Source organism: Gossypium raimondii, chromosome 13 (assembly GCF_025698545.1).
Source record: "Gossypium raimondii isolate GPD5lz chromosome 13, ASM2569854v1, whole genome shotgun sequence".
NCBI classification, from domain to species: domain Eukaryota; kingdom Viridiplantae; phylum Streptophyta; class Magnoliopsida; order Malvales; family Malvaceae; genus Gossypium; species Gossypium raimondii.
Genome location: NC_068577.1, coordinates 854,722 through 881,453, shown reverse-complemented (window position 1 = coordinate 881,453; position 26,732 = coordinate 854,722). Strand labels below are relative to the sequence as shown.

Below are 26,732 nucleotides of genomic sequence, written 5' to 3'. Positions count from 1 at the left end.
GCTTGCTTATATGAAGATTTTAAACAATATGTTGTTATAGAGAACTATGGGTGTTGTTGTTATAAGTTAAAAGTCGCTATAGTGGGTTAGAATAAAACACACAAAAATTAATTCTACTAAAAACTTGACTGTTAGCAAAATATTGTTATAGCGGTGATTGTTATAAACAACTTGACTATATTTAATGCATTGTTTGTATATAAATGGTTAATTTAATGTGTAATTCGAAATTTTTATCGGTTTTGGATACCTCTTTCAACAGTAAGTATTTATTTTTATCTTTTAATGAATACTTTCATGATTCCTGTTAAAGGATCAAGCTAAGTATTTATTCTTCCAACATAGCCATCTCAGCTTGACCCCATCTATCAACTTTTCTTTTTATTTGAAAATATATCTTTAAAATGTCAATTCCCAAAAGATAAAACGTAAAACTATTATATTTATTTAACTTCAAAATAATTAAATTTATTTATTTATTCAATATATAATCGCATCAAAGTAAATATATTTGAGATTTTTATCTAATTTTTAAGGATATTACAATGAATTTATACTTGAAATACGGAGAGAAGAAATTTTATGTTCTAAAAATGATGTATAGAAATATTTTAAGAAATAACTCTTTCAAAATATTTTTACAAAAATAATTGTAAATAAAAGTTAAAATAGATTGTAAATAAAATAATTGTTTATATTATTTGTTATAATTCCTTTCTTCTAGATGGGATATAATAGTTGCTTATTACGATAAACTTTAACAATTGATTTATTAAAGAAGGAATTATTTTAATGTTTTGGTTGCTTGTAATGTCAGGCTAGCATAGAATCAGCGATGAGTTAGGCATTAAAAAAGTAAGAGAAAATTATTCGATTGTTATATATTATAATAACATGTTTGAAAGGAAGTATGTATCTTCCATTGTTTCATTAAAAAAGAATGGAGATTCAACATGCCATCCATCCCCACCCCTTGTCATTGTCATTCATTGATGAGGCGAATACAATGAGATGGTGCACAGCATGTGGGAGGAAATTACCTGGTCCGACCTATGGTTGCGAATCTTGTTGTTTTTTTATTCATAAATCTTGTCTTGGTGAGCACAAAGCAGAGGTTCAATGTTTCTTTCATCCATGCCCTCTTATCATCTCCACTCCTACTACTGTTTCTTGTTTTGTTTGTTTTAAATCTATCACTTCAAAATTTTCCTATGAATGCAAGTTAAATTGTTTGTTCGAAACGCATGTAGAATGTGCCCTAAAGCCAATCATAGAATATTCAGATGAGGAGTGCACCATTCAACATTTCACTCATGCTCATCCCTTAAAACTTGTTGATTCCAACCAGAAAGATGAAGTGATCTGCTCCATTTGTAAAGAGCTCTGCTCTTCTTCTTCTTCTTCTTCTTCTACATACGGTTGCATGGAATGCAAGTTTTTCCTTCATAAATCTTGCATGAAAAGCATTCCGCGACAGTTGAGCAATCATCGCATCCATCCATGCACTCTCATATTCATCACATGTCCTTACAGTGGTGTCGAATGTGATTGTTGTGGCGAAGATATTGTCCCCGGCATGAAGTTCAGCTGTGGAGCATGTGATCTCGATCTCCATGTCAAATGTGCCCTATTTCCCACCACAGACTCTGAAGATGCCAAAGAGATCCAACATTTCTGTCACCCGCATACACTAGCTCTTGTGGAAAGCGATGAAGAATATGGCAGCGAACGTCGTTGTGTAGCATGTGCACAGATTTGCTTAGCTCCCGCACCAACTTTCAGGTGTAGTAGATCATGCAGCCACTTCTTTTTACATAAATCATGCTATGTTAAATTACCTTACAAATATTATAAAATTAAGCATCCTTCTCATCCCGACCACCCTCTCACCATTACATCCCTTCCATACAATGATCATATCCGCACATGTGATGCATGTTGCCGGGGCATTGATTCAACTCTCTTAGCATATAGCTGTCGAGAATATGAGTGCAAGTTTAACCTTCACTTGGATTGTTATAAGGTGCTAGCCTCTATTAAGTTTAGTGGCCATGAACACCTTCTCACTCTCCTTGAGAAAACACTCGATCTTTCTTGCCATCTTTGTGGTGTAAACTGCTGTAACTTCTTCCTTCGATGTATGCCATGTGATATCAACATCCATCTCCAATGTCTTCCTTCAGCACCTAAAACAATAAAGCACAAATCTCATCTCCATCCTTTAACTCTCACAAAGTCTCATTTTGAGTATGAGTTAAACTCAGATGAAGAAGAGGATGAATTTTATTGTGATGATTGTGAGCAAAAAAGAAGCCAAAAAGAGTTGGTTTACTATTGTGTGGAGTGCAAATTTATTGCCGAAGTTAAGTGCGTGCTTGATGAGGTTAGTATATATTTTATTATTCAATTTAAATATTTAATTGAATTACTTTTAATTAAATGTTTATCTTTTAAAATATTTGCTTACAAAAGCTTACATTAAAATTTAAGAAGTGATGCTAACATTAGGATTTCACCTTAGACTTTAACCATATATATATCTTAGTATTGTTCATACATATGTACATATATAGGAATAAATTATATTAGTATCGTCTTAAAAGCATAGTTTTAGACACCAATAAAATAATGCCACCTCATTAAATTTTAAAGATAATATAATATTATTATACACTCATGCATATCTAATATCTTCTCCAACTTAAATTAAATTAAATTAAATTACTTAAAATAATTAATTTTTTAAATTATAAACAAGCATCTTTTCTTTTTTTACAAATTTTAATCATTTTGTTTTTATCATAAGTTAATTTTTTTTATTTTTGTGCAATTTTTTCATATCATTGGCATATAATTTTGGTAATTATTTTATCCTAAAACCCAAGCTTTGAGATTCGTGGTTTGGTTTTGAAATTTAAGATTCATGGATTAAGTTTGGGGTTCAAGATTTATGTTAAGGGTTTAATGATTCAGGGTTTAAGGTTTAATAGTTTAGGGTTCAAAGATTTGAGGTTACGAGTTTAGATTTAAGATTATGGGTTTGAGTTTGGGGTTTAAGATTTAGGATTCCAAATTTAAGGTTCAATGTACAAGTTATCAAAATTATGTGTTAATGACTTGGAAAAAAATTGTTGAATGGGAGTCTGAATAATGAGGTGAGAATGATCCATAAAATAATTTCTCTACGGATGAGTGTATAATAATCTCTCTCTCTCTCTATCTCAAACTTATAAATATATTTGTAATTGTCATGCATTTAAATTTTTTAATCAATTTGATATCTTTATCATATCAATCTAAAATAATATATATTTAACAATTGAAGGTTATTTTTGCATAGAATGGATAGGTAGAAATTTTAATTTATATCAAGCTTGACGTACATGATCTACATGAATGGAGAATACAATATAACTGTTGAATTGTTAAAATATTAATCGTATGAAAAGATTAAATATTTTTAATTTTAAACCACTTAAGTTTTACACTAGTATAAATGGATCCCTCTCTCCTTCCTCTCCCAGACACATATTCATGTATAATATTGATCCTTGAATATCTAAATAACAGAAATGATAGTGGGTAACTATTTTATACCTACCCTAGTAAAGATTAATACTTATAATGAATTAAAGATTAGTAACAACTAAACATGAAATTATCTTATTGTTTAAATTGTTTGTAAATCAGGTGTTGCCATTAATTTATAAGAAGAATTTTTTTGAAAAAAAAAATTCCAAAAGGTGATGTGAGCCAAAAAGTTGAATTTTATCCAGAAATTCAAAAATGGCATGTGGAAAACCTTCTACTAAAGCGCATCAAATTACATGAAGGACAGCAAGTATTAGAAGCAAAAAGGAAACAATTAAACAGTGAATTGAATGATGTGGAAATGGAGATAATGAAGACAGAAGATACATTAGGCAATCTAGTGGGAGGTAGCTCAGAACTGTTAATTGAACTAGTTAAAAATAACTCTCAATTGCGAGATTTGTTCAATGATGCCAAAAATCAAGGTTTGAGCATTGAACTGAATTGATAAAAATAATTAAAAATATTTGTAAAAATAAATATGAAAATAATATTCTATATTCTATATGTTTGCAATGATGAATGTATTTTTTATTGTTTCATTAAAATATAATGGAGATTCAACATGTCATCCATAAGCACCCCTTGTCATTCTTTGAGTTGGGGAAAAGAGCGAAACAGTGCAAAGCATGTAGCTAGGAGGGACATTTTCTGGCCCAGCCTTGCGAATGTTGCGAGCATTTCTTCATAATGTCAATTTTGGGCTTTAACATTTATATTTTTTGTTAATTTGATTTTAATTTTTTTAGTTAATTTTGATCCTTAATTTTTTAAAAGTCAAATCATTCTTTTTTTAACAGAAATACTGCATAAAACATTAGTTTTTAATGATATTGGTATAGTAAGTCGTATGGCAATCCATATGTATTTTCATGCTGACATAGCACTATTTATCTTATGTATTATGTCAACAAATAGGTTTAAAAATATAAAAAAAATTAAAATGATAAAAGTTCATAATTTTTTTAAAAAATAATATGAAGTACATTTGGATTATCATTCAAGTTATCATATTTAAAAATTTAACGTTTTAATTAATATTTCAATTAAAAAATCAATTTAACTCTTTTTGAAAGATTGATAGTCAAAATCAACCTTTTTTTTTTAAAATATTGATAGCCACATTTAATTTTAAAAAATAAAGACCAAATTGACAAAAAAAAATATAAACTTTGAAACTAAAATTGATATTATGCTATTTTAAAAATATCAGAATTTGAAATTCTCAGCTTTAGGAAGTTGTGGGTAGACCTGTCTTAGTCTATGAGCCTTGCCACTCGGCCCAGCTCGAAAGTCCACTCGAAAAGTAGGAGGATTTGAGTAAAAGTATAGGTCTGAAAAATGAGTTTTTTTTTAGCTCAAGCCCAACCTGGGTATGAAAAAAAAAATCAGCTTTTTTTTTTCACTATTTTGCTACAATTTCACAATTATGTTGCTACTATTTTGTTGTTATTATTTGGATATTGTATAACTCTTGTTTTATTGTTAATTTTGTTACTATTATTCACATTTGCTTGTTAAGTTGCATTTATCTTAGTGTTATTTAAGTATACATATATTAATTTAATTTATTTTCAATTTGTTGGGAAACATTTATTTTAATATTTTTAGTATTTTGATGTATTATATTTTTTTAAAAATTATATAAAAAATTTAATATGGGCGTATTGGGTTGGGCTCAGCTCAGGTTTTAGTATTTTTATATGGGTCGGGCTTCGGCAAAATTTTAGGCTCATTTTTTGGGCTAGGCCTGGGCCTAGTAAAAGTGCCTAAATTTTTTGTTGGGCCCAACCCAAATCCAGCCTAGCCCATAGACACCTCTAATTGTAGGGTGACAGGGTAAGGAACCACAATAACTTTTATTGCAAATTTTATATTAAAAAAATTTATGTATAACAATATTTTAAGAAATAATTATTTAAAATATTTTTAAAAAATAATCTCTAATTCTGAACCACCACGACAAGTTGCGTTAAAATATATTGTAAATAAAATAATTTTTTATATTATCTGTTATAATTCCTTTCTTCCCGATGTGATAAGATAGTTGTTTATCATCATCAACTTCAAGAAGATGGAATTACTTCATTGTCTTATTTGCTTACAATGTTAGGCTATGCATAGAAATCATTGATGAATTACGCATTAAGAAAAGTAGAGAATATTATATACTTTGAAATTAGAATTTTTCGATTGTTATATATTGCAATAACATGTTTGCAAGGAAATATATATTTTGTATTGTTTCATAAAAAAAAATGGAGATTCAACATTTCATCCATGAGCACCCCTTGTCATTCATTAAGGAGGGGAATAGAATGAAACGGTGCAAGGTATGTTGGACGTACTTATCTGGCCCGACCTATGGTTGCGAACCTTGTAAGTATTTTCTTCATAAATCTTGTCTTGATGAGTTCAAAGAAGAGGTTCAAAGTTCCTTTCATCTATGTCCTCTTAGGATCGCCCATTATTTTAAATATAGTTTTCATGCTCGTTCCGGTGATTGTTTTCTTTGTTATGAAACTATTACTTCAAACTTTTCCTATATATGCAAGTTAAGTTGTACGTTTCAAACGCACGTGGAATGCGCTGTAAAGCCAATAGTAGAATATTCAGATGAGGAGTGCACCATTCAACATTTCACTCATCATCATCCCTTAAAACTTGTTGATTCCAACCAGAAAGATGAAGTGATCTGCTCCTTTTGTGAAGAGCTCTGCTCTTCTTCTTCTTCTTCTACCTACGGTTGCATGCGATGCGAATTTTTCCTTCATAAGTCTTGCATGAAGAGCATTCCACGACAGTTGATCAATCATCGCATCCATCCATGCGCTCTCATATTCATCTCATCAGATCGTTACAGTGATACCAAATGTGATTGTTGTGGCGAACATATTGTCCCCGGCATGCAGTTCAGCTGTGGAGCATGTGCTCTCAATCTCCATATCAAATGTGCCTTCTTTCCCATCATAGACTCTGAAGATGCCAAAGAGATCCAACATTTCTCTCACCCGCATACACTAGCTCTTGTCCAAAACGATGAAGAATATGGCAGCGAAGCTCGTTGTGTAGCATGTGCACAGATTTGCTTAGCTCCTCCCGCACCAACTTTTAGGTGTAGCAGATCATGCAGCCACTTCTTTTTACATAAATCATGCTATGTTAAATTACCTTACAAATCTTATAAAATTAAACATCCTTCTCATCCCGACCACCCTCTCACCATCAAATCCCTTCCATACAATGATCATATCCGCACTTGTGATGCATGTTGCCGGGGCATTGATTCAACTCTCTTAGCATACAGCTGTCGAGAATATGAGTGCAAGTTTAACCTTCACTTGGATTGTTATAAGGTGCTAGCCTCTATTAAGTTTAGTGGCCATAAACACCTTCTCACTCTCTCTGAGAAAACAGCCGATGTTACTTGCCATCTTTGTGGTGGAAACTGCTGTAACTTCGTCCTTCGATGCGTGCCATGTCACATTAACATCCATCTCCAATGTTTTCCTTCGGCACCTAAAACAATAAAGCACAAATGTCATCTCCATCCTTTAATCCTTACAAAATCTCATTTTGAGTATGAGTTAAACTCAGATGAAGAAGAGAATGAATTTTATTGTGATGTTTGTGAGCAAAAAAGAAACCGAAAAGAGTTGGTTTACTATTGTGTGGAGTGCAAATTTATTGCTGAAGTTAAGTGCGTGGTTGATGAGGTTAGTATATCTTTTATTATTCAATTTAAATATTTAATTGAATTACTTTTTATTAAATATTTATCTTTTAAAATATTTGCTTACAAAAGCTTACATTAAAATTTAAGAAGTGATGCTAACATTAGGATTTGACCTTAGACTTTAACCATATATATCTTAGTATTGTTCATACATATGTGTATATATAGGAATAAATTATATTAGTATCGTCTTAAAAGCATAGTTTTAGGCACCAATAAAATAATGCCACCTCATTAAATTTTAAAGATAATAAAGTATTATTATACACTCATGCATATCTAATATATTCTCCAACTTAAATTAAATTAAATTAAATTACTTAAATTAATTAATTTTTTAAATTATAAACAAGCATCTTTTCTTTTTCTTTTTTGCAAATTTTAATCATTTTGTTTTTTTTCATAAGTTAATTTTTTTTATTTTTGTGCAATTTTTTCTATATCATTGGCATATAATTTTGGTAATTATTTTATCCTAAATCCCGAAGCCCGAGATTTAGGGTTTGGTTTCAAAATTTAAGATTTATGGTTTAAGTTTGGGGTTCAAGGTTCATGTTGAGGGTTCAATGATTCAAGGTTTAAGGTTTAATGGTTTAGGGTTCAAAGATTTGGGATTACGAGTTTAGATTTAGGATTATGGGTTTAAGTTTGGGGTTTAGGGTTCAAGATTCCAAATTTAAGGTTCAAAGTATAAGTTATCAAAATTATGTGTTAATGACTTGGAAAAAAATTGTTGCAAGGGAGCATGAATAATGTGGTGAGAATAATCCATAAAATAATTTCTCTATAGATGGGTGTATAATAATAATTTCATATTTTTAAAATTTGATGATGCGACAAAACTTTATCAGTGCCTAAAACCTTTAGTTTTAGGATCATTCTAATGTAAGTTATTCTCTCTCTCTCTCTCTCTCTTAACAATTGCCATGCATGTAAACTTATCAATATATTTGTAATTGTCATGCATGTAAATTTTTCAATCAATTTGATACCTCTATCATAACAATCTAAAATAACATATATTTAACAATTGAAGGTTATTTTTCACATAGAATGGATAGTTAGAAATTTTAATTTATATCAAACTTGACATGCATGATCTACATGAATGGAGAGTAAAATATGATTGTTGAATCATTAAAATTTTCATCGATAAAAAATTAATATTTTTAATTTTAAAGCACTTAAGTTTTACACCAGTATAAATGGATCCTCTCTCTCCTTCTCTCCCCAAACACATATTCATGTATAATATTGATCTTTGAATATCTAAATAACATAAATGATAGAGGGTAACCCTTTTATACCTACCCTAGTAAAGATGAATACTTATAATGAATTATAGATTAGTACGTATAAACAACTAAACATGAAATTATCTTATTGTTTAAATTGTATGTGAATCAGGTGTTGCCATTAATCTACGAGGACAATTCTTTTGAAAAAGAAATTCTAGTAGGTGATATGAGCCAAAATGTTGAATTTTATCCAGAAATTCAAAAATGGCATGTGGAAAATCTCCTACTAAGGTGCATCAAATTAGAACTCAAAATGAAGCAATTACAAGGAGAAATGGATGGTGTGAGAAACGAGATAAAGAAGACAACAGGTATATTAGGCAATCTAGTGGGAGGTAGCTCAGGACTGTTAAATGAACTAGTTGAAAATAACTCTCAACTGCGAGATTTGTGCAAGGATGCCGAATATCAAGGTTTGAGAATTGAACTGGATTGGTAAAAATAATTAACATATTTGTAAAAATAAATATGAAAATAATATTCTATATTTGATTATAATTTTAAATTAATTTACTAATTTGATTAATTAATAATGGAATTACTTTAATGTCTTGTTTGCTTGTAATTTTAGACTATGCATAGAATCAGTGGTGAATTAAGCATTAAGAAAAGTAAGAGAAAATGATTATTGTTATATATTGCAATAACATGCTTGCAATGATGTATGTATTTTTCTATTGTTTCATTAAAACATAATGGAGATTCAAAATGTCATCCATAAGCACCCCTTGTCATTCTTTGAGTTGGGGAAAAGAGCGAAATGGTGCAAAGCATGTAGGAGGGACATTTCTGTCCCAGCATCTGGTTGCGACCGTTGTGACCATTTCTTTGTAATGTCAAATTTGGGCTTCAGCATTTATATTTTTTTTGTTAATTTGATTTTAATTTTTTTAGTTAATTTTGATCCTTAACTTTTTTAAAAAGTCAAATCATTCTTTTTTTTACAGAATAGTGCTTAAAACATTAGTTTTTTAATGATATTGGTATGGTAAGTCGTATGGTAATCTACATGTACTTTCATGCCGACATAGCACTATTTGTCTTATATATTATGTCAACAAATAAGTTTAAAAATATAAAAAAATTAAAATGATTAAAATGATAAAAGTTCATAAAATTTTTTAAAAATAACATGAAATACATGTAGATTGTCATTCAAGCTATCATATTTAAAAATTTAACGTTTTAATTAGTATTTCAATTAAAAACAATTTAACTCTTTTGAAAGATTGATAGTCAAAATCAATCTTTTTTTTTTTAATATTGATAGTCACATTTAATTTTAAAAAACAAAGACCAAATTGACAAAAAAAATATAGACTTGGAAACTAAAATTGATATTATACTATTTTAAAAATATCGAAATTTGAAATTCTCAGCTTTAGGAAGTTGTGGGTAAATCTGTCTATGGGCCTTGCCACTCGGCTCAGCTCGAAAGTCTGCTCTAAAAGTAGGAGGATTTAAATAAAAATATAGGCTTAAAAATGAGCTTGAGCAAAAAAATAAGGCCCGTTTATAAAATGGGTTTTACCTCGGATAAAGCTTTTTTGGCTCAGGCCCAACCTGGGTATGGAAACAAAAAAAAAAATTGCTGTTTTTTTCTTCACTATGTTGCTACAATATCACAATTATGTTGCTACTATTTTATTTTTATTGTTTAGATATTGTATAACTCTTGTTTTATTGTTAATTTTGTTACTATTTTCACATTTGTTTATTAAATTGCATTTATCTTAGTGTTATTTAAGTATACATATATTATTTTATTTTATTTTATTTAAAAAAATTCGAGTGAAATTAAATTTTGTATTTTTATGAAAGTAAAATTTTAATATCAACAGTTTAATTATTTATATCTTTATATTTTTAAAGAATTAAATTAATTTTTTATTATTTTTAAAATATTCAAATACGATTTATTATTACTAATTTAAAATTTTATAGGCGCGATTGCTTTTGTTGTGTTATGACTTCTCCCAAAGCTTTCAGAACTTTTTCTCCTTTGGTCATGCCTTTTTTAACTTGAGGTTAGCCTTCATTTTTAAAATATGTGATTTCAAATTTGGCTTTTAACATTTACATCTTTTATTAATTTGATATTTATTTAATTTTTAGTTTTTTTTAAAAAAGAGACAAATTGTTCTTTTTCTAATAGAAATGCTGATTAACATTAATTTTTAATGATATTGGTATGATAAACCGTATTTTCATCTTGACATGGCACCATTTGTCTTATATGCCATGTCAACAAATAATTTAAAAATATAAATTTAATATTTTTGTTAGTATTTCTATTAAAAGAAACAATCTAATTGTTTTTGAAAATATAAAATCTAACTTTTTTTTAAGGTTAAGGGTTAAATTTTACTAAAATTACAAAAGCTAAATTGATAAAAATATAAACATAGACTATTTTAAAGAAAAAACAAAATTTGAAATTCTCAACTGCAATTTTGACTCTTTTTTTTAAATATGTTTTATCAATATACCTAATCTTTTAAGGATATTTGATGAGAATAACTTTGTTTGATGAGAATAACTTAGAATGAAGAATTTTGTTGTTTCTAGAACCAAGCTAAGTATTGATTCTTCCAAGATGGCCATAAGCCACTCCTATCTTTGCTTGACTCCAATGCATCACCTTACTTATTCCTTTCTAAAATTTAATTCAAGCATATAAAAAAATAGTTTTTCATTTAAAATATCAAAAGATAATTATAATTTTTCTTAAAATTTTAAATAATATGTTGTTATAGAGAATTGCACAATCTAATTCTGGATGTTGCTGTCATAAGTGAAAAGTTGTTATAGAGATTTAAAATAAAACACAAAAATTAGTTTTACTAGAGGCTTAGTTGTTATAGTAAGTGGTTGTTATAGAGAGGCTAATTATATTTAATGCATTGTATGTATATTGATGGTTTATTTTATGTGTAAGCTATTAAATTTTTTATTTAAAAAAACTTTTTTTTTGCTATCTTTGCTTGACCTAATGTATCAACTTTTTATTTAAAAGAATGGAGGTTAAACATGTCAATTCATATATAAGCACCCTTTGTCAATCGTTAAGACAAAAAAAGTTATAGTTTATTAATACTTAATTGAGTTGATATATTTATTTGAGGAATTTAATAATTTATTAAATTGATATATTTAATTTTAATTATTAAAAAAAGAATGAAGATTCAACATGTCATCCATCACCACCCCTTGTTATTCATTCAAGAGGAGAGTACACTGAGCTCGTGCAGAGGATGTCGGAGTTACTTATCCGGTCCGACCTATGGTTGCAAACCTTGTAGGTTTTTTATTCATAAATCTTGTCTTGATGAGCACAAAGCAGAGGTTCAATGTTTCTTTCATCCATGCCCTCTTACCATCTCCACTGAATCTTTTTGTAGTTCCTGTTTTGTTTGTTTCAAAACTATCACTTCAAACTGTCTATAAATGCAAGTTAAGATGTAGGTTTCAAACGCAAGTGGAATGCGCCCTAAAGCCAATGGTAGAATATTCAGATGAGGAGTTGATTCCAACCAAAAAGATGAAGTGATCTGTTCCATTTGTGAAGGGCTCTGCTCTTCTTCTTCTTCTACCTACGGTTGCATGCAAATGCGAGTTTTCTTTTGCATGAAGAGCATTCCGCTACAGTTCATCAATCATCGCATCCATCCATGCACTCTCAAATTCTTCTCATCAAAGAGGAAGTATTTATTTATAATATTTTAATTTAAGCCATCCTAATGAATACTTTCATGATTCCTGTTAAAGGACCAAACTAAATATTTATCCTTCCAACATACTCCATCTATCAACTTTTCTTTTCATTTGAAAATATATCTTTAAAATGCCAATTCTCAAAAGATAAAACGTAAAACTATATAGTTATTTAACTTCAAAATAATTAAATTTATTTATTTATTAAATATATAATTGCATCAAAATCAATATATATTTGAGATTTTTATCTATTTTTTTTCGGATATTACAATGAATCTATACTTGAAATACACGGGAAGAAAAGAAATTTTATGTTTTAATTTTGCTGGTTTATACACTTATTTTAGGTTGATTATGATTAAATTTTTTATGTTAGATTAATTTTTTGACACAGGCTTTTTTGTTAAAGAAAAACAAGAAAAATTGTTTTTCCAGCCAATTAGATCTTTTCAATGGTTGGCTTAGTTCCTTAAGTGCAAACATTTGTCTAAAATTTGAGATTTTTTTATCAAAAATGAGATTAGATAAAAAAATTATGTTTGTTTAAAATATAAATGACGTTTGGTTTCAAGATTCGAGTCCGTCTTTTTTTTTGTTAATTTTATAATGAAATTTATATTATATGTGAACTAAATATATACTTTTAAAATGTAATTATGAAAACATATATTAAGCTGTTCAAGTTTTAAAAAATTAATAAAAGGAGAATGTTAGAGTTGTGACTCAAATTCTTCTCCTTGCAATCCATTATATTTTTTCTTCTCGATAGGATAAGATAGTTGCTTACTATGATGAACTTCAACAATTAATTTATTAATTTGATTAATTAAAGATAGAGTTACTTTAACATGTTGTTTGCTTGCAATGTTAGGCTATGCATAAAATAAGTGGTGAATTAGGATAGTGAGTTATTGATATGGGTTTTGGAGTATCGAACAATGCTCGAGGGCGGATAGAATGGATGGGTGAGAACTTAATCCATAAGTTACATTGCATCATATAAAAATTGATTGTACATTGATTTATCATATGTTACATGAAGAATGCTTAGTTCACTACTATGCTATTTATTATATGCTTTATTGTTTTTCAATTATATGTAATGATTTAGCATTTAGGCTAACACTGAGCCATTGTATGCTCATTCCCCCTTTCATTACCTCTCAAGTAACGAAGAAAACTAGGATTCAGATTAGCAACTCTCACTATTTCTATTTTTAAGTTTTATTTAAAGTTTCCCTTAATCAATTTATTTACGGGATTGTAATAATTATTTATGCTTTTATATCGCAGATTTAGGATTGTTTAGCTTATTTATTTTAAGCATAACATTTAATTATTACTCGATATTTGTATGCTATTCGATTTAGAAGACTATTAATTTAAATGTTTTCTCTGCTTTATAAAATACTTAAAATTTTGATAAGTCTTTTCTTGAAAACCTTAACTGTTTTTAAAACTCCACATTAACGAAATTGTAATTAAATTGTTAAGTACAATAGGTTTAAATTAATGATTTTTTTCCTACAAATTAACAAAAGAATGTAATCCCTTCGGGCAAAGCTAAGTATTTGTTCTTCCAATATTTTATTAAATTAATATATTTAATTTATTTATTGAAAACTATTTTCATTTAATAAGATATTATTAATATATTTTCTCGTGTGAAAATTAAACATTTTATTAATATAATACTTTAATTAATATAATTTTTATTTGATAAATTATAATTAATAAGTTTACTTATAGGAATAGTTATAAATTTACTTAAAATTTTAAATAATATGTTGTTATAAATAACTAATTTAATAAAAATATGCACATTCTAACTATGGATGTTGCTGTTATAAGTGAAAAGTTGTTATAGAGGATTAGGATAAAACACAAAAAAATGGTTCTACTAGAAACTTGGTTGTTGCTGTTGCTATAGAAAAATGTTGATTTAGTGGATGGTTGTTATAGAGAGGCTGGCTATATTTAATGCATTGTGTGTATATAGACGGTTATAGGTTGATGATGATTATGAACTTAAATAATAATGTGATAATATAACATTTAGTTTCTAAATCGTGACAATGTTATAATCTAAATCTATTTATGAAAATTATAAATTTTTATTTGATGATATGGAATAATATTAGAGTCTAATCAAAATTGGAAAAAAAGTGTTATCCTTTTATTTACGGGTTAGGGAGGGTTATGAGTAATTCTAAATATTATGTAAAAGAAAAAAATCAGATATAATAAGATTGTTTTCTTATTCCAAAAACAAAAATTATGTTTTCCCCCCCTCTTTTCCAGCTGTAAAAAATAAATATCGGTAGTGACAATATATCGCAAAGAAAATAGAAATAGAAATAAAAATAAAGAACACACAGATTTTACGTGGAAACCCTTTCGGGGAAAAACCACGGGTAGAGGAGAAGAAAATTTACTATGTCGAATTCGAATTAATTACAAGAGGAGTAGACTATGCCTATTTATAGGCTTGTAAACCATATTCTAGTATGAGTGAAACACCTTATTCTAATCAATATCAAATAGATGGAGTTTAATAAGGTTTAAAAAGCCTTATTCTAAAATAAAATAAAAGAAGTATAATTCTATAGGGATTTTACTTTTATTTTATTTTACCACAGTATTTTATTTAAATAAGGATTCGAGTCACTTAATTCTAATAATCTCCACCTTGACACGAACTCTTAATGAACAAGTTCTTCATCGCGAACTTTCAACGAACAAGTTCTGCACCTCTTCCATAAAACCCCTTAAGGGTTTATCTTCAACAATGAACACCAACCAAGTCTAAGCAATGCTCAAACTTGGTTATAGGAAGTGACTTAGTCATCATATCTGCACGATTTTCAAGAGTACTAATTTTTCTCACAACAATATCACCACGAGCAATAATATCACGAACAAAATGATACCGAACATCAATGTGTTTTGTTCTCTCATGAAACATTTGATCTTTTGTAAGGAAGATGACACTCTGACTGTCACAAAATATTGTATTGATTTGAAGGTCTTTATTGAGTTCACTAAAGAGTCATTTCAACCAAATAGCTTCTTTACAAGCCTCAGTAATCGCCATTTACTCAGCTTCAATGGTAGACAAAGCGACTGTAGTTTGCAAAATGGCTTTCCAACTGATTGCACAACCTCCGATTGTAAATACATAACCTGTGAGAGATCTTCTTCTATCGAGGTCTCCAGCAAAATCAGCATCAACATACCCAATGACTCCATCTCTAGTTCTTCCAAACTGTAAGCAAACATCGGTAGTACCTCGTAAGCATCTTAAATCCCACTAAACTGCTTTCTAATGTTCTTTACCGGGATTCGTCATGTATTTGCTAATTGCACTAACTGCATATGATAAATCTGGACGTGAACAAACCATGGCATACATATGAGATCCCACTGCACTAGAGTATGGAATATGTAACATGTACTCAATCTCATCATCTGATTGTGGAGACAAAGCCGATGAAAGTCTGAAATGGACTGCTAAAGGAGTACTAAACCATAATTGTTTTTCTTAAAGTAAACACAACTGTCAAAGCTACTTCTTTTAAAATCATGAGAAGTCATAAATGAATCAAACCTCTTATACCACTGTCTTGGGACTGTTTCAAACCGTAAAAGGACTTTTTCAGCAAGCAAACATAGTCCTCTTTTTCTGAGACTATAAAACCCTCTGGCTATTGCATGTAAATATCCTCTTCAATTTCTCCATGTAAATTGCAATTTTTACATCTAACTGCTCAAGCTCCAAATCATGCATGGCCACAATACCAAGCAAAGCTCGAATCGAACTATGCTTCACAACTGGAGAGAACACATCTGTGAAGTCCACTCCTGGAATTTAACTGTAACCCTTTGCAACAAGCTTTGTTTTATATATGGGTTCTTCAACTCTTAAAGCCCCCTCTTTCTTCTTAAACACTCATTTATAACGAACAACCTTTTTACCTTTAAGAAGTTTCACAAGATCCCATGTTTTATTTTTGTGTAATAATTCCATCTCCTCTTGCATAGCAAACATCCACTTTTTTGAGTCTTCACAATTGACTGCCTCAGAATAATTAGATGGCTCTTGGTTTGCATCTATATCTTCAGTCACATTTAAAGTATAAGCAATTAGATCAGCCTCGGCATACTTCTTTGGAGTTTTAATTTCTTTTCTAGTTTTATTTTTTGCGATAGAGTATTGTGGTGAAGAAGCAACTCTATTTTGAATTTTTGTACTGGCTTTAGTTGTCGACTCTGTTGTAGATTCTGTATTAATCTGATGCTCTACCTGCTTTTGATTTTCTTTATCGGAAGAGTCTTTAAGAGATAAGTTAGGTAGCATAGCAGTTTCATCAAAAACAACATCTCTGCTAATCACAATTTTTCTATTTTCAGGACACCATAACTTATACCCTTTTACACCAACTTTATAACCAAGAAAAACACATTTAATGGATCTCGGTTCTAATTTTCCATTATCAACATGAGCATATGCAGGACAACCAAAGATCTTTAAATCAGAATAGTCAGCAGGATTACCAGACCATACCTCTTGTGGAGTCTTTTTCTCAATGGCAATGGATAGAGATCGGTTGATCAAAGAACATGCAATAGAGGCTGCTTTGGCCCAAAATGACTATGGTAAGTTGGCATTTGACAACATACATCGAACCTTCTCCACAATCTTTCTGTTCATTCGTTCTGCAATATCGTTTTGCTGTGGAGTATGACGAACTGTCAAGTGTCTCACGATCCCTTCTGACTTTCACAGTTTATAAAACTCATCAGAACAGAACTCTAAGCCATTGTCTGTGCGGAGATATTTTATTTGCTTTCCCATCTATTTTTCTATCATGGTTTTCCAAGACTTAAATGCAGAAAACACATCGCTTTTCTGCTTTAGGAAGAATGCCCACATTTTTCTGGAAAAATCATCAATAAAAGTTAGCATATAATTAGCTCCACCTCTCGAAGGCACTCTGGATGGCCCTCACAGATCAGAATGAATATGCTCCAATGTTTATTTCGTGTTATGGATTCCTTTGGTGAATCGAACTCTCTTTTGCTTCCCAAAAATACAGTGCTCACATAACTTCAGTTTGTAAATTCCTTACCCATCAAGAAGTCCTCTTTTGCTCAATTCTGCCATACCATTCTCACTCATATGTCCTAGGTGCATATGCCAAAGTTTAGTAATATCATCATCTGGCAAGGAAGAGGATGCGACAACTACATCACCAGTAATAGTAGAACCCTGTAACATATATAACTTAGCAGTCTTTCTCTGCCCTTTCATCACAATGAGGGAACCTTTAGAAATCTTCAAAACCTCACTTTCAGCTGTGTATTTGTACCCTTTTGAATCAAGAGTACTCAACGAAATTAAATTTCTCTTTAATTCTGGAACATTTCGTACGTCACTAAGTGTTCTGACAACTCCATCAAACATCTTAACTTTAATTGTTCCAACACCTGCAATTTGACATGAAGCATTATTTCCCGTCAAAATAATACCTTCAGACACTTTTTCGTAAGTTGTAAACCAATCCCGATTGGGACTCATGTAGAAGGTACAACCCGAATCAAGAATTCACTCCTCGCTCGCTTTAGAATTGTTGACAGAAACGACTAAAAGTTCACCATCGTTGTAGTCTTCTACAACATCAGCTTTACCAGAATTTTCTAGTTATTTTCCATTTTAATTCGCAGCCTCCCTTTTGATCTTGTTCTGTAGCTTATAGTACTCAGATTTAATGTGCTCTTTCTTCTTGCATAAGTTACAAGTTTTACTTATGTTTGAAAACTTCGATCTACCCTTAGATTTACTGCGAGGATTCCGTTCCTGTATCCTTCCATGATCATCATTAGTATTCCGATCTTGTCTCCCACGAACAATAAGACCCTCTCTTTGAGAGTCGATTTTAACCACAAAATGATTCATCTTATCATACGAGGTTAAAGAATCATAAACCTCATCAACTGTGAGAGACTCACGGCTATATAAAATTGTATCTCTAAAGGTTGAATAAGACGGGGGCAACGAACAAAGTAGAATCAACCCTAGATCTTTCTTATCATACTGAACCTCCATGGCCTCCAAGTTTGAGAGAATTTCTTTAAACACTTAAGTGTTCGTGCACAGATGCACCTTCTTCCAAACGATGAGCATAAAGACACTGCTTCATATGCAGCTTGCTAGTTAGAGTTTTCGACATACATATTTATTCCAACCTTTTTCATAATCCAGAGGCGGTATTCTCTTTCATCACATCCTGTAAAATTTCGTTAGACAAATGCAGATGTAACTGTGTTAACGCCTTTCAATCCTTGCGCTTCTTCTCTTCCTCTGTCAATGTGGAAGGCATCTTATCTACCCCTAGTAGGGCTTCATATAAGTCCATCTGTGCAAGAACTGCCTGCATCTTTATCTGCCACAACGCAAATCTAGTATTGTGATCCAACAGCGGAATTTCATACTTCAAAGACGTCATTACCGTGATTGAGATTGTTGACACCATTTTTTTGATAAAAACGGGGTCGACTTAGATTTTGAAAACGAAAATGGGAGTCGCCACCAATCCTTTTTAATGAGGTGTGATTGGATCACCTTAAAAAGTGGTTGTTTTTAATAAATGATTTAATTTTATTAAAACAACGATTTTGGTCCACGAAATTCAAAAAAACAGGTTCGGGAGTCGATTACGTACGAGGAAGGATTAGCACCCTCGTAACGCCCAAAAATTGGTACCTAGTTGATCAGTTAATGTCTTAATGTCGAAAATTGAAAACTTTGAAGAATTTAAAAAATACGATCCTTAAAAAAAACTCGAATGACATGAATTAAGATTCAAGAGGATATTTGGCTATTTGGTTAAACGAGAAACCGAAACCCAGCACATTAGGGCACGTTCCTCGAATTTCTAAACGTAAAACATTGCCTTATTTTGAAATTTTTTGAAAGGATATTTAGCTATTTGGTCAAACGAAAAAATTGAAACCCAGCACATTAGGGCACGTTTTCTCGAATTTCCAAACGCTAAATATTGCCTTATTTCAAAATTTTTAAAAGGATATTTAGCTATTTGGTCGAACGAAAAAATCGAAACCCAGCACATTAGGGCACGTTTTCTCGAATTTCCAAACGCTAAATATTGCCTTATTTTTGAAATTTTAAAAGGATATTTAGCTATTTGGTAGAACGAAAAAAATCGAAACCCAGCACATTAAGGCACGTTTTCTCGAATTTCCAAACGCTAAATATTGTCTCATTTAGAAAAATTTTCTTTTTTGAAGTATGGTGTTAATATGCATAATGGAATAATAAATATGATAATGTGAATGAAATAATATGAGTAAAAGCGAAAAATAATAAAAACAAATCAATCAAGTATATACCATAACAAGAAAATAAAACTAAAACAAAAAAATGGACATATAAATAAAAAATAAATGATCATCAAGTAAAACAATAATAACAATAAAGGAAAAATTGATGAAAATTATAAAATATGAAAATATGCATGTACATATAGAGGAAATATAATAAAATATATATGAATATATATGTATATATAAATTATAAAGTATAAAATATATATAAATATGTACACGTGTATAAATTAAAAAATATGTATGTAGGTATGTATAAATATTATAAAATACAAAGAATATAAACAAAATGTATATTTTGAAAATATGAAGTATATGTAAGTATATATATAAAATTATAAAATATGAAAAAAATATGTTTTAAAGTTATTAAATATCAAAGTTTTGTAAGTATGTATATATATACATGTATATGTAAATAAAAATATAAGTCGCATATATACGTATAGCGTATATTTAAATTATAAAATATACAAAGTATGGAAGTATGTATATGATTAAATCTAAAATTACAAAGGTGTAAATAATAATAAGCATGATAATAGTAATAACAATATTAAAAACAATAATAATAAAGTAATGATAACATTATTGAAATTAATTAGTTTAATAGCAAAAATATAATAAAAGGGACTAATTTAAATTGAAAACAGAACTTCGAGGGTCTAAATTACAAATAAATTGAAAGGGGAGGGCCACATCGAACGCGCTGAAAAACTAGGAGGGACAAATGGGAAATAATCCCACATCCGGCCACGTGTCCCTTTTCAGTGCGTTAGTGGGTCAAGCACCCGATTGAAAATGAAATAAAATTTTGGGGCCAAATGTAAAAAAAAAAGGAGTAAATTAAAAGTTACATAAACGCGAAAGGACCTGGGTTGCAAATAACCCGTTTCATGAAAACGCGTGGATCCCCCCTGGAGTGGATCGGGTCACGCGCGGGTCATAGGGGCCTCAAACGGCGCCGTTTTGTTAACTTACTAAAACTAAAATTTTTTAACAAAAATTCATTTTCTCAGTTGAAAATAAAAAAATCTCAAAATAAATTTCTTTTTCTCTCTGCTTTTCAAAAACCCAATATCCCCTCCCCCTTTTGAATCCGGCCACATCGCCGGTGAACTAGCGCGAAGGCTTCGCCATAGCCTCGCTGCGGCTTCATCGTGCCAGGAAATAGAAAGAAAAACCAAGTCCCCCCTTTACCTATTTCCCCTTTTTTTGCGTGACCTCAACAAAACCCCAAAGGGTTTTTACGGCTTCAGCGCACTGAGGGAATCGCCGACAGTGGCGCGCCGCAAGCGAAAAGGTACCCCTTTTTTATTTTTAGATTTTAAAGAAAAAATCAAAATAAAAAAAAAACTATGAAAAGTAAAAGAAAACAGAGAAAATGAAGGGCAAAATCACCTTCAAAGTTTTGCTTTTATTCTTATTGAATCTATTTTGTTACAAAAAATCCCCAGCCCAGAGAGACCCCCTGCTTTTACAACGATAGGCTTTATAGCCAAAAAGAAAAAGAGCAGAAAAATGAATCCCCTGTTTTTTGTGGTCTGCTTCTGTCATTGGTTTCGTGTTTGCAGGTATTGACGGAGACGTGCGGCGTGGATGAGACGTCCTGCGGCAGTAGCAAAAGGCCAAAGGTCAACAGGTGCGGCGCCTAGATGCGGCGCTAGGGTTTCTTTTCTGAAACCCTAGCTTGACCTTGGGGAATTGGGCCGGTTGGGCTTTGTTTTGGGCTCCGGGTTAGGCTAGTTGGGCTGGTGGGTTTGGGGTAGTTTATTTGGTGGGCCTTGGGTCAAATGGGCCTATAACAGAGATGAATAACCTGGAAGCTCTGATACCAATTTGTAAAAAATAAGTATCGGTAATGACAATATATCGCAAAGAAAATAGAAATAGAAATAAAAAATAAAGAACACATAGATTTTACATGAAAACCCTTTCGAGAAAAAACCACGGGCAGAGGAGAAGAAAATTCACTATGTCGAATTCGAATTAATTACAAGAAGAGTAGACTATGTCTATTTATAGGCTTGTAAAAACATATTCTAATAGGAGTGAAACACCTTATTATAATAAATATCAAATAGATGGAGTTTAATAAGGTTTAAAAAACCTTATTCTAAAATAAAATAAAAGAAGTATAATTCTATAGGGATTTTACTTTTATTTTATTTTACCCCAGTATTTTATTTAAATAAGGATTCGGGTCACTTAATTCTAACACCAGCCAATTAGATCTTTTCAATGGTTGGCTTAGTTGCTTAAGTGCATTGTATGTATATTGACGGTTAATTTTATGATGTAAGCTATTAAATTTTTTATTTAAAACAAAGGTGGAAATTTCAAAATTATATATAAATTTTAATTCAACGTGTAATTTGATACATGAAATTTAGTTTGGTACAATCATACATATACATATGAAATTTTAATTGTGGTTCAAATGTATTTAGTTTTGATTCAATCACACACATTTACAGAAATAAATGTATCAATTTATTTTTATACTGGATAAATATATTGAGGTTTGAATCCTCACCATGATTGAAACAATAATGAATAAACTGGTTGCTTTATTGACCCTCTAAACCGCTGCTATTTCCTTGTAATTTCCAATTGCAAATGCAAAAGACTTGACTTATGCTGAAACATTGTTATAATTCTTTTGTTCTTGAACGAGTTTGATGGTTCCAACGTTTTTGTTGAGCGAAAAGAAATATATAGCCATAACCCATTCCTATCTTTGCTTGACCCAATGTATCAACTTTTTTTTTTTTTTAATCTGAAAATATATATTAAAAGTAACACCTTACTTATTCCTTTCTAAATTTTAATTAAAGCATATAAAAACAGTTTCTCATTTACGATGTCAATTGCCAAAAGATAAAACTGCATGCCTTTGAATTATTTATTATTCATTAAAATTAATAAATTAATTACGATAAACTTCAACAATTAATTTACTAATTTGATCAATTAAAGATGAAATTATTTTAATGTCTGGGCTGCTATGCATAAAGTCAACGGTGAATTAGGCATTAAGGAAAATAAGAGAAAATGATTCAGTTGTTATATATTACAATAACATGGGTGCAACAATGTATATTTGTTTCATTAAAAAGAATGAAGATTATACATGTCAATCCATAAGCACCCTTTGTCAATCATTAAGACACAAAAAGTTATAGTTTATTAATACTTAATTGAGTTGATATATTTATTTAAGAAATTTAATAGTTTATTATTTTAATTATTAAAATTATTTTATTTAATAAAATATTAGTAATATATTTCTTCACGTGAAATTAAATATTTTATTAAAATAATATCTTAATTAATATAATTTTATTTAAACAATACGTTGTTATGGAGAACTATGAGTGTTGTTGTTATAAGTGAAAAGTTGTTATAGATGGTTAGAATAAAACACAAAAAAATTGATTCTATTGAAAACTTGACTGGTGTAGCAAAATATTGTTATAGCGGGTGGTTGTTATAGACAACTTGACTATATTTAATGCATTGTTTGTATATAAATAATTAATTTTATAATGTAATTTAATAAAAATTTAAAATTATATATAAATTTTAATTTATTGTGTAATTCGATATGAAACTTTTATGGGTTTTGGACACCTCTTTCAGCAGCAATATGTTTGCTGGAAGTATTTATTTTTATATTTTAATGAATACTTTCATGATTCCTGTTAAAGGAGCAAGCTAAGTATTTATTCTTCCAACATAGCCATCTCATCAACTTTTCTTTTATTTGAAAATACATCTTTAAAATGCCAATTCCCAAAAGATAAAACGTAAAACTCTTATATTTATATAACTTCAAAATAATTAAATTTATTTATTTATTTAATGTATAATTGCATCAAAGTAAATATATTTGAGCTTTTTATCTAATTTTTAAGGATATTACAATGAATTTATACTTGAAATACACGGAGAGAAGAAATTTTATGTTCTAAAAATGATGTATAGAAATATTTTAAGAAATAACTCTTTAAAATATTTTTACAAAAATAATTGTAAATAAAGTTAAAATAGATTGTAAATAAAATAATTGTTTATATTATTTGTTATAATTCCTTTCTTCGGATGGGATATAATAGTTGCTTATTACGATAAACTTTAACAATTGATTTATTAAAGAAGGAATTATTTTAATGTCTTGGTTGCTTACAATGTTAGGCTAGCATAGAATTAGCGGTGAATTAGGCATTAAAAAAAGTAAGAAAAAATGATTCGATTGTTATATATTATAATAACATGTTTGCAAGGAAGTATGTATCTTCCATTGTTTCATTAAAAAAGAATGGAGATTCAACATGTCATCCATCCTCACCCCTTGTCAATTTCATTCATTGATGAGGCGAATACAATGAAATGGTGCACAGCATGTGAGAGGGACTTATCCGGTCCGACCTATGGTTGCGAACCATGTTGTTTTTTTATTCATAAATCTTGTCTTGATGAGCACAAAGCAGAGGTTCAATGTTTCTTTCATCCATTCCCTCTTACCATCTCCACTCGTTCTTCTGGTTCTTGTTTTGTTTGTTTTAAATCTATCACTTCAAAATTTGTCTATAAATGCAAGTTAAGTTGTAAGTTTCGAGCGCATGTGGAATGCGCCCTAAAGCCAGTGGAAGAATATTCAGATGAGGAGTACACCATTCAACATTTCACTCATGCTCATCCCTTAAAACTTGTTCATTCCAACCAGAAAGATGAAGTGATCTGCTCCATTTGTGAAGAGCTCTGCTCTTCTTCTTCTTCTTCTTCTTCTACATACGGTTGCATGGAATGCAAGTTTTTCCTTCATAAATCTTGCATGAAGAGCATTCCGCGACAGTTGATCAATCATCGCATCCATCCATGCACTCTCATATTCATCACATGTCCTTACGATTTTTACGAATGTGATTGTTGTGGCGAAGATATTGTCCCCGGCATGAAGTTCAGCTGTGGAGCATGTGATCTCGATCTCCATGTCAAATGTGCCCTATTTCCCAGCACAGACTCTGAAGATGCCAAAGAGATCCAACATTTCTCTCACCCGCATACACTAGCTCTTGTCCAAAACGATGAAGAATATGGCAGCGAACCTCGTTGTGTAGCATGTGGACAGATTTGCTTAGCTCCCGCACCAACTTTCAGGTGTAGCAGATCATGCAGCCACTTCTTTTTACATAAATCATGCTATGTTAAATTACCTTACAAATATTATAAAATTAAGCATCCTTCTCATCCCGACCACCCTCTCACCATTACATCCCTTCCATACAATGATCATATCCGCACATGTGATGCATGTTGCCGGGGCATTGATTCAACTCTCTTAGCATATAGCTGTCGAGAATATGAGTGCAAGTTTAACCTTCACTTGGATTGTTATAAGGTGCTAGCCTCTATTAAGTTTAGTGGCCATGAACACCTTCTCACTCTCCTTGAGAAAACACTCGATCTTTCTTGCCATCTTTGTGGTGTAAACTGCTGTAACTTCTTCCTTCGATGTATGCCATGTGATATCAACATCCATCTCCAATGTCTTCCTTCAGCACCTAAAACAATAAAGCACAAATCTCATCTCCATCCTTTAACTCTCACAAAGTCTCATTTTGAGTATGAGTTAAACTCAGATGAAGAAGAGGATGAATTTTATTGTGATGATTGTGAGCAAAAAAGAAGCCAAAAAGAGTTGGTTTACTATTGTGTGGAGTGCAAATTTATTGCCGAAGTTAAGTGCGTGCTTGATGAGGTTAGTATATATTTTATTATTCAATTTAAATATTTAATTGAATTACTTTTAATTAAATGTTTATCTTTTAAAATATTTGCTTACAAAAGCTTACATTAAAATTTAAGAAGTGATGCTAACATTAGGATTTCACCTTAGACTTTAACCATATATATCTTACTATTGTTCATACATATGTGTGTATATATATATACATATGAGAATAAATTATATTAGGATCATCTTAAAAGCATAGTTTTTAGGTACCAATAAAATAATGCCACCTCATTAAATTTTAAAGATAATAAAGTATTATTATACACTCATGCATATCTAATATCTTCTCCAACTTAATTTAAATTAAATTAATTACTTAAAATAATTAATTTTTTAAATTATAAACAAGCATCTTTTCTTTTTTTACAAATTTTATTCATTTTTTCATAAGTAAATTTTTTTTTATTTTTGTGCAATTTTTTTCTATATCATTGGTATATAATTTTGGTAATTATTTTATCCTGAACCTTGAAGCCCGAGATTTAGGGTTTGGTTTCGAAATTTAAGATTCATAGTTCAAGTTTGAGGTTCAAGGTCCATGTTGAGGGTTCAAAGATTTGGGGTTTAAGGTTTAATAGTTTAGGGTTCAAAGATTTGGGGTTATAAGTATTCATGTATAATATTGATCTTTGAATATCTAAATAACATAAATGATAGTGGGTAACTATTTTATACCTACCCTAGTAAAGATTAATACTTATAATGAATTAAAGATTAGTACATATAAACAACTAAATATGAAATTATCTTATTGTTTAAATTGTTTGTAAATCAGGTGTTGCCGTTAATTTACAAGAACAATTCTTTTGAAAAAGAAATTCCAAAAGGTGATGTGAGTCAAAAAGTTGAATTTTATCCAGAAATTCAAAAATGGCATGTGGAGAACCTCCTACAAAAGTGGATCAAATTATATGAAGGACAACAAGTATTAGAAGCAAAAAAGAAACAGTTAAAAGGTGAATTGCATGATGTGGAAATAGAGATAAGGAAGACAAAAGATATATTAGGCAATCTAGTGGGAGGTAGCTCAGAACTGTTAATTGAACTAGTTAAAAATAAGTCTCAATTGCGAGATTTGTTCAATGATGCCAAAAATCAAGGTTTGAGCATTGAACTGGATTGATAAAAGTAATCAAAAATATTTGTAAAAATAAATATGAAAATAATATTTTATATTTGATTATAA

The 26,732-nt window shown here is 30.1% G+C and overlaps 1 protein-coding gene across 4 annotated transcripts; it reads left to right on the top strand.

Annotated features, from left to right (window-relative positions):
• The first annotated feature begins 912 nt into the window (after window positions 1–912).
• LOC105782279 (hypothetical protein) lies at window positions 913–26,732 on the top strand. 4 transcript variants are annotated; one of them, XM_052626201.1, is made up of 2 exons: window positions 913–2,383; window positions 26,322–26,732. In XM_052626201.1, exons 1-2 carry the CDS (start codon window positions 941–943, stop codon window positions 26,667–26,669), a joined length of 1,791 nt encoding a protein of 596 aa, XP_052482161.1. In that variant the 5' UTR covers window positions 913–940; the 3' UTR covers window positions 26,670–26,732. The 4 variants fall into 4 exon arrangements, with proteins under 4 accessions (XP_052482161.1, XP_052482164.1, XP_012462376.1 ...); XM_052626204.1 differs by lacking the exon at window positions 26,322–26,732 and adding an exon at window positions 3,777–4,169; XM_012606922.2 differs by lacking the exon at window positions 26,322–26,732 and adding an exon at window positions 3,691–4,169.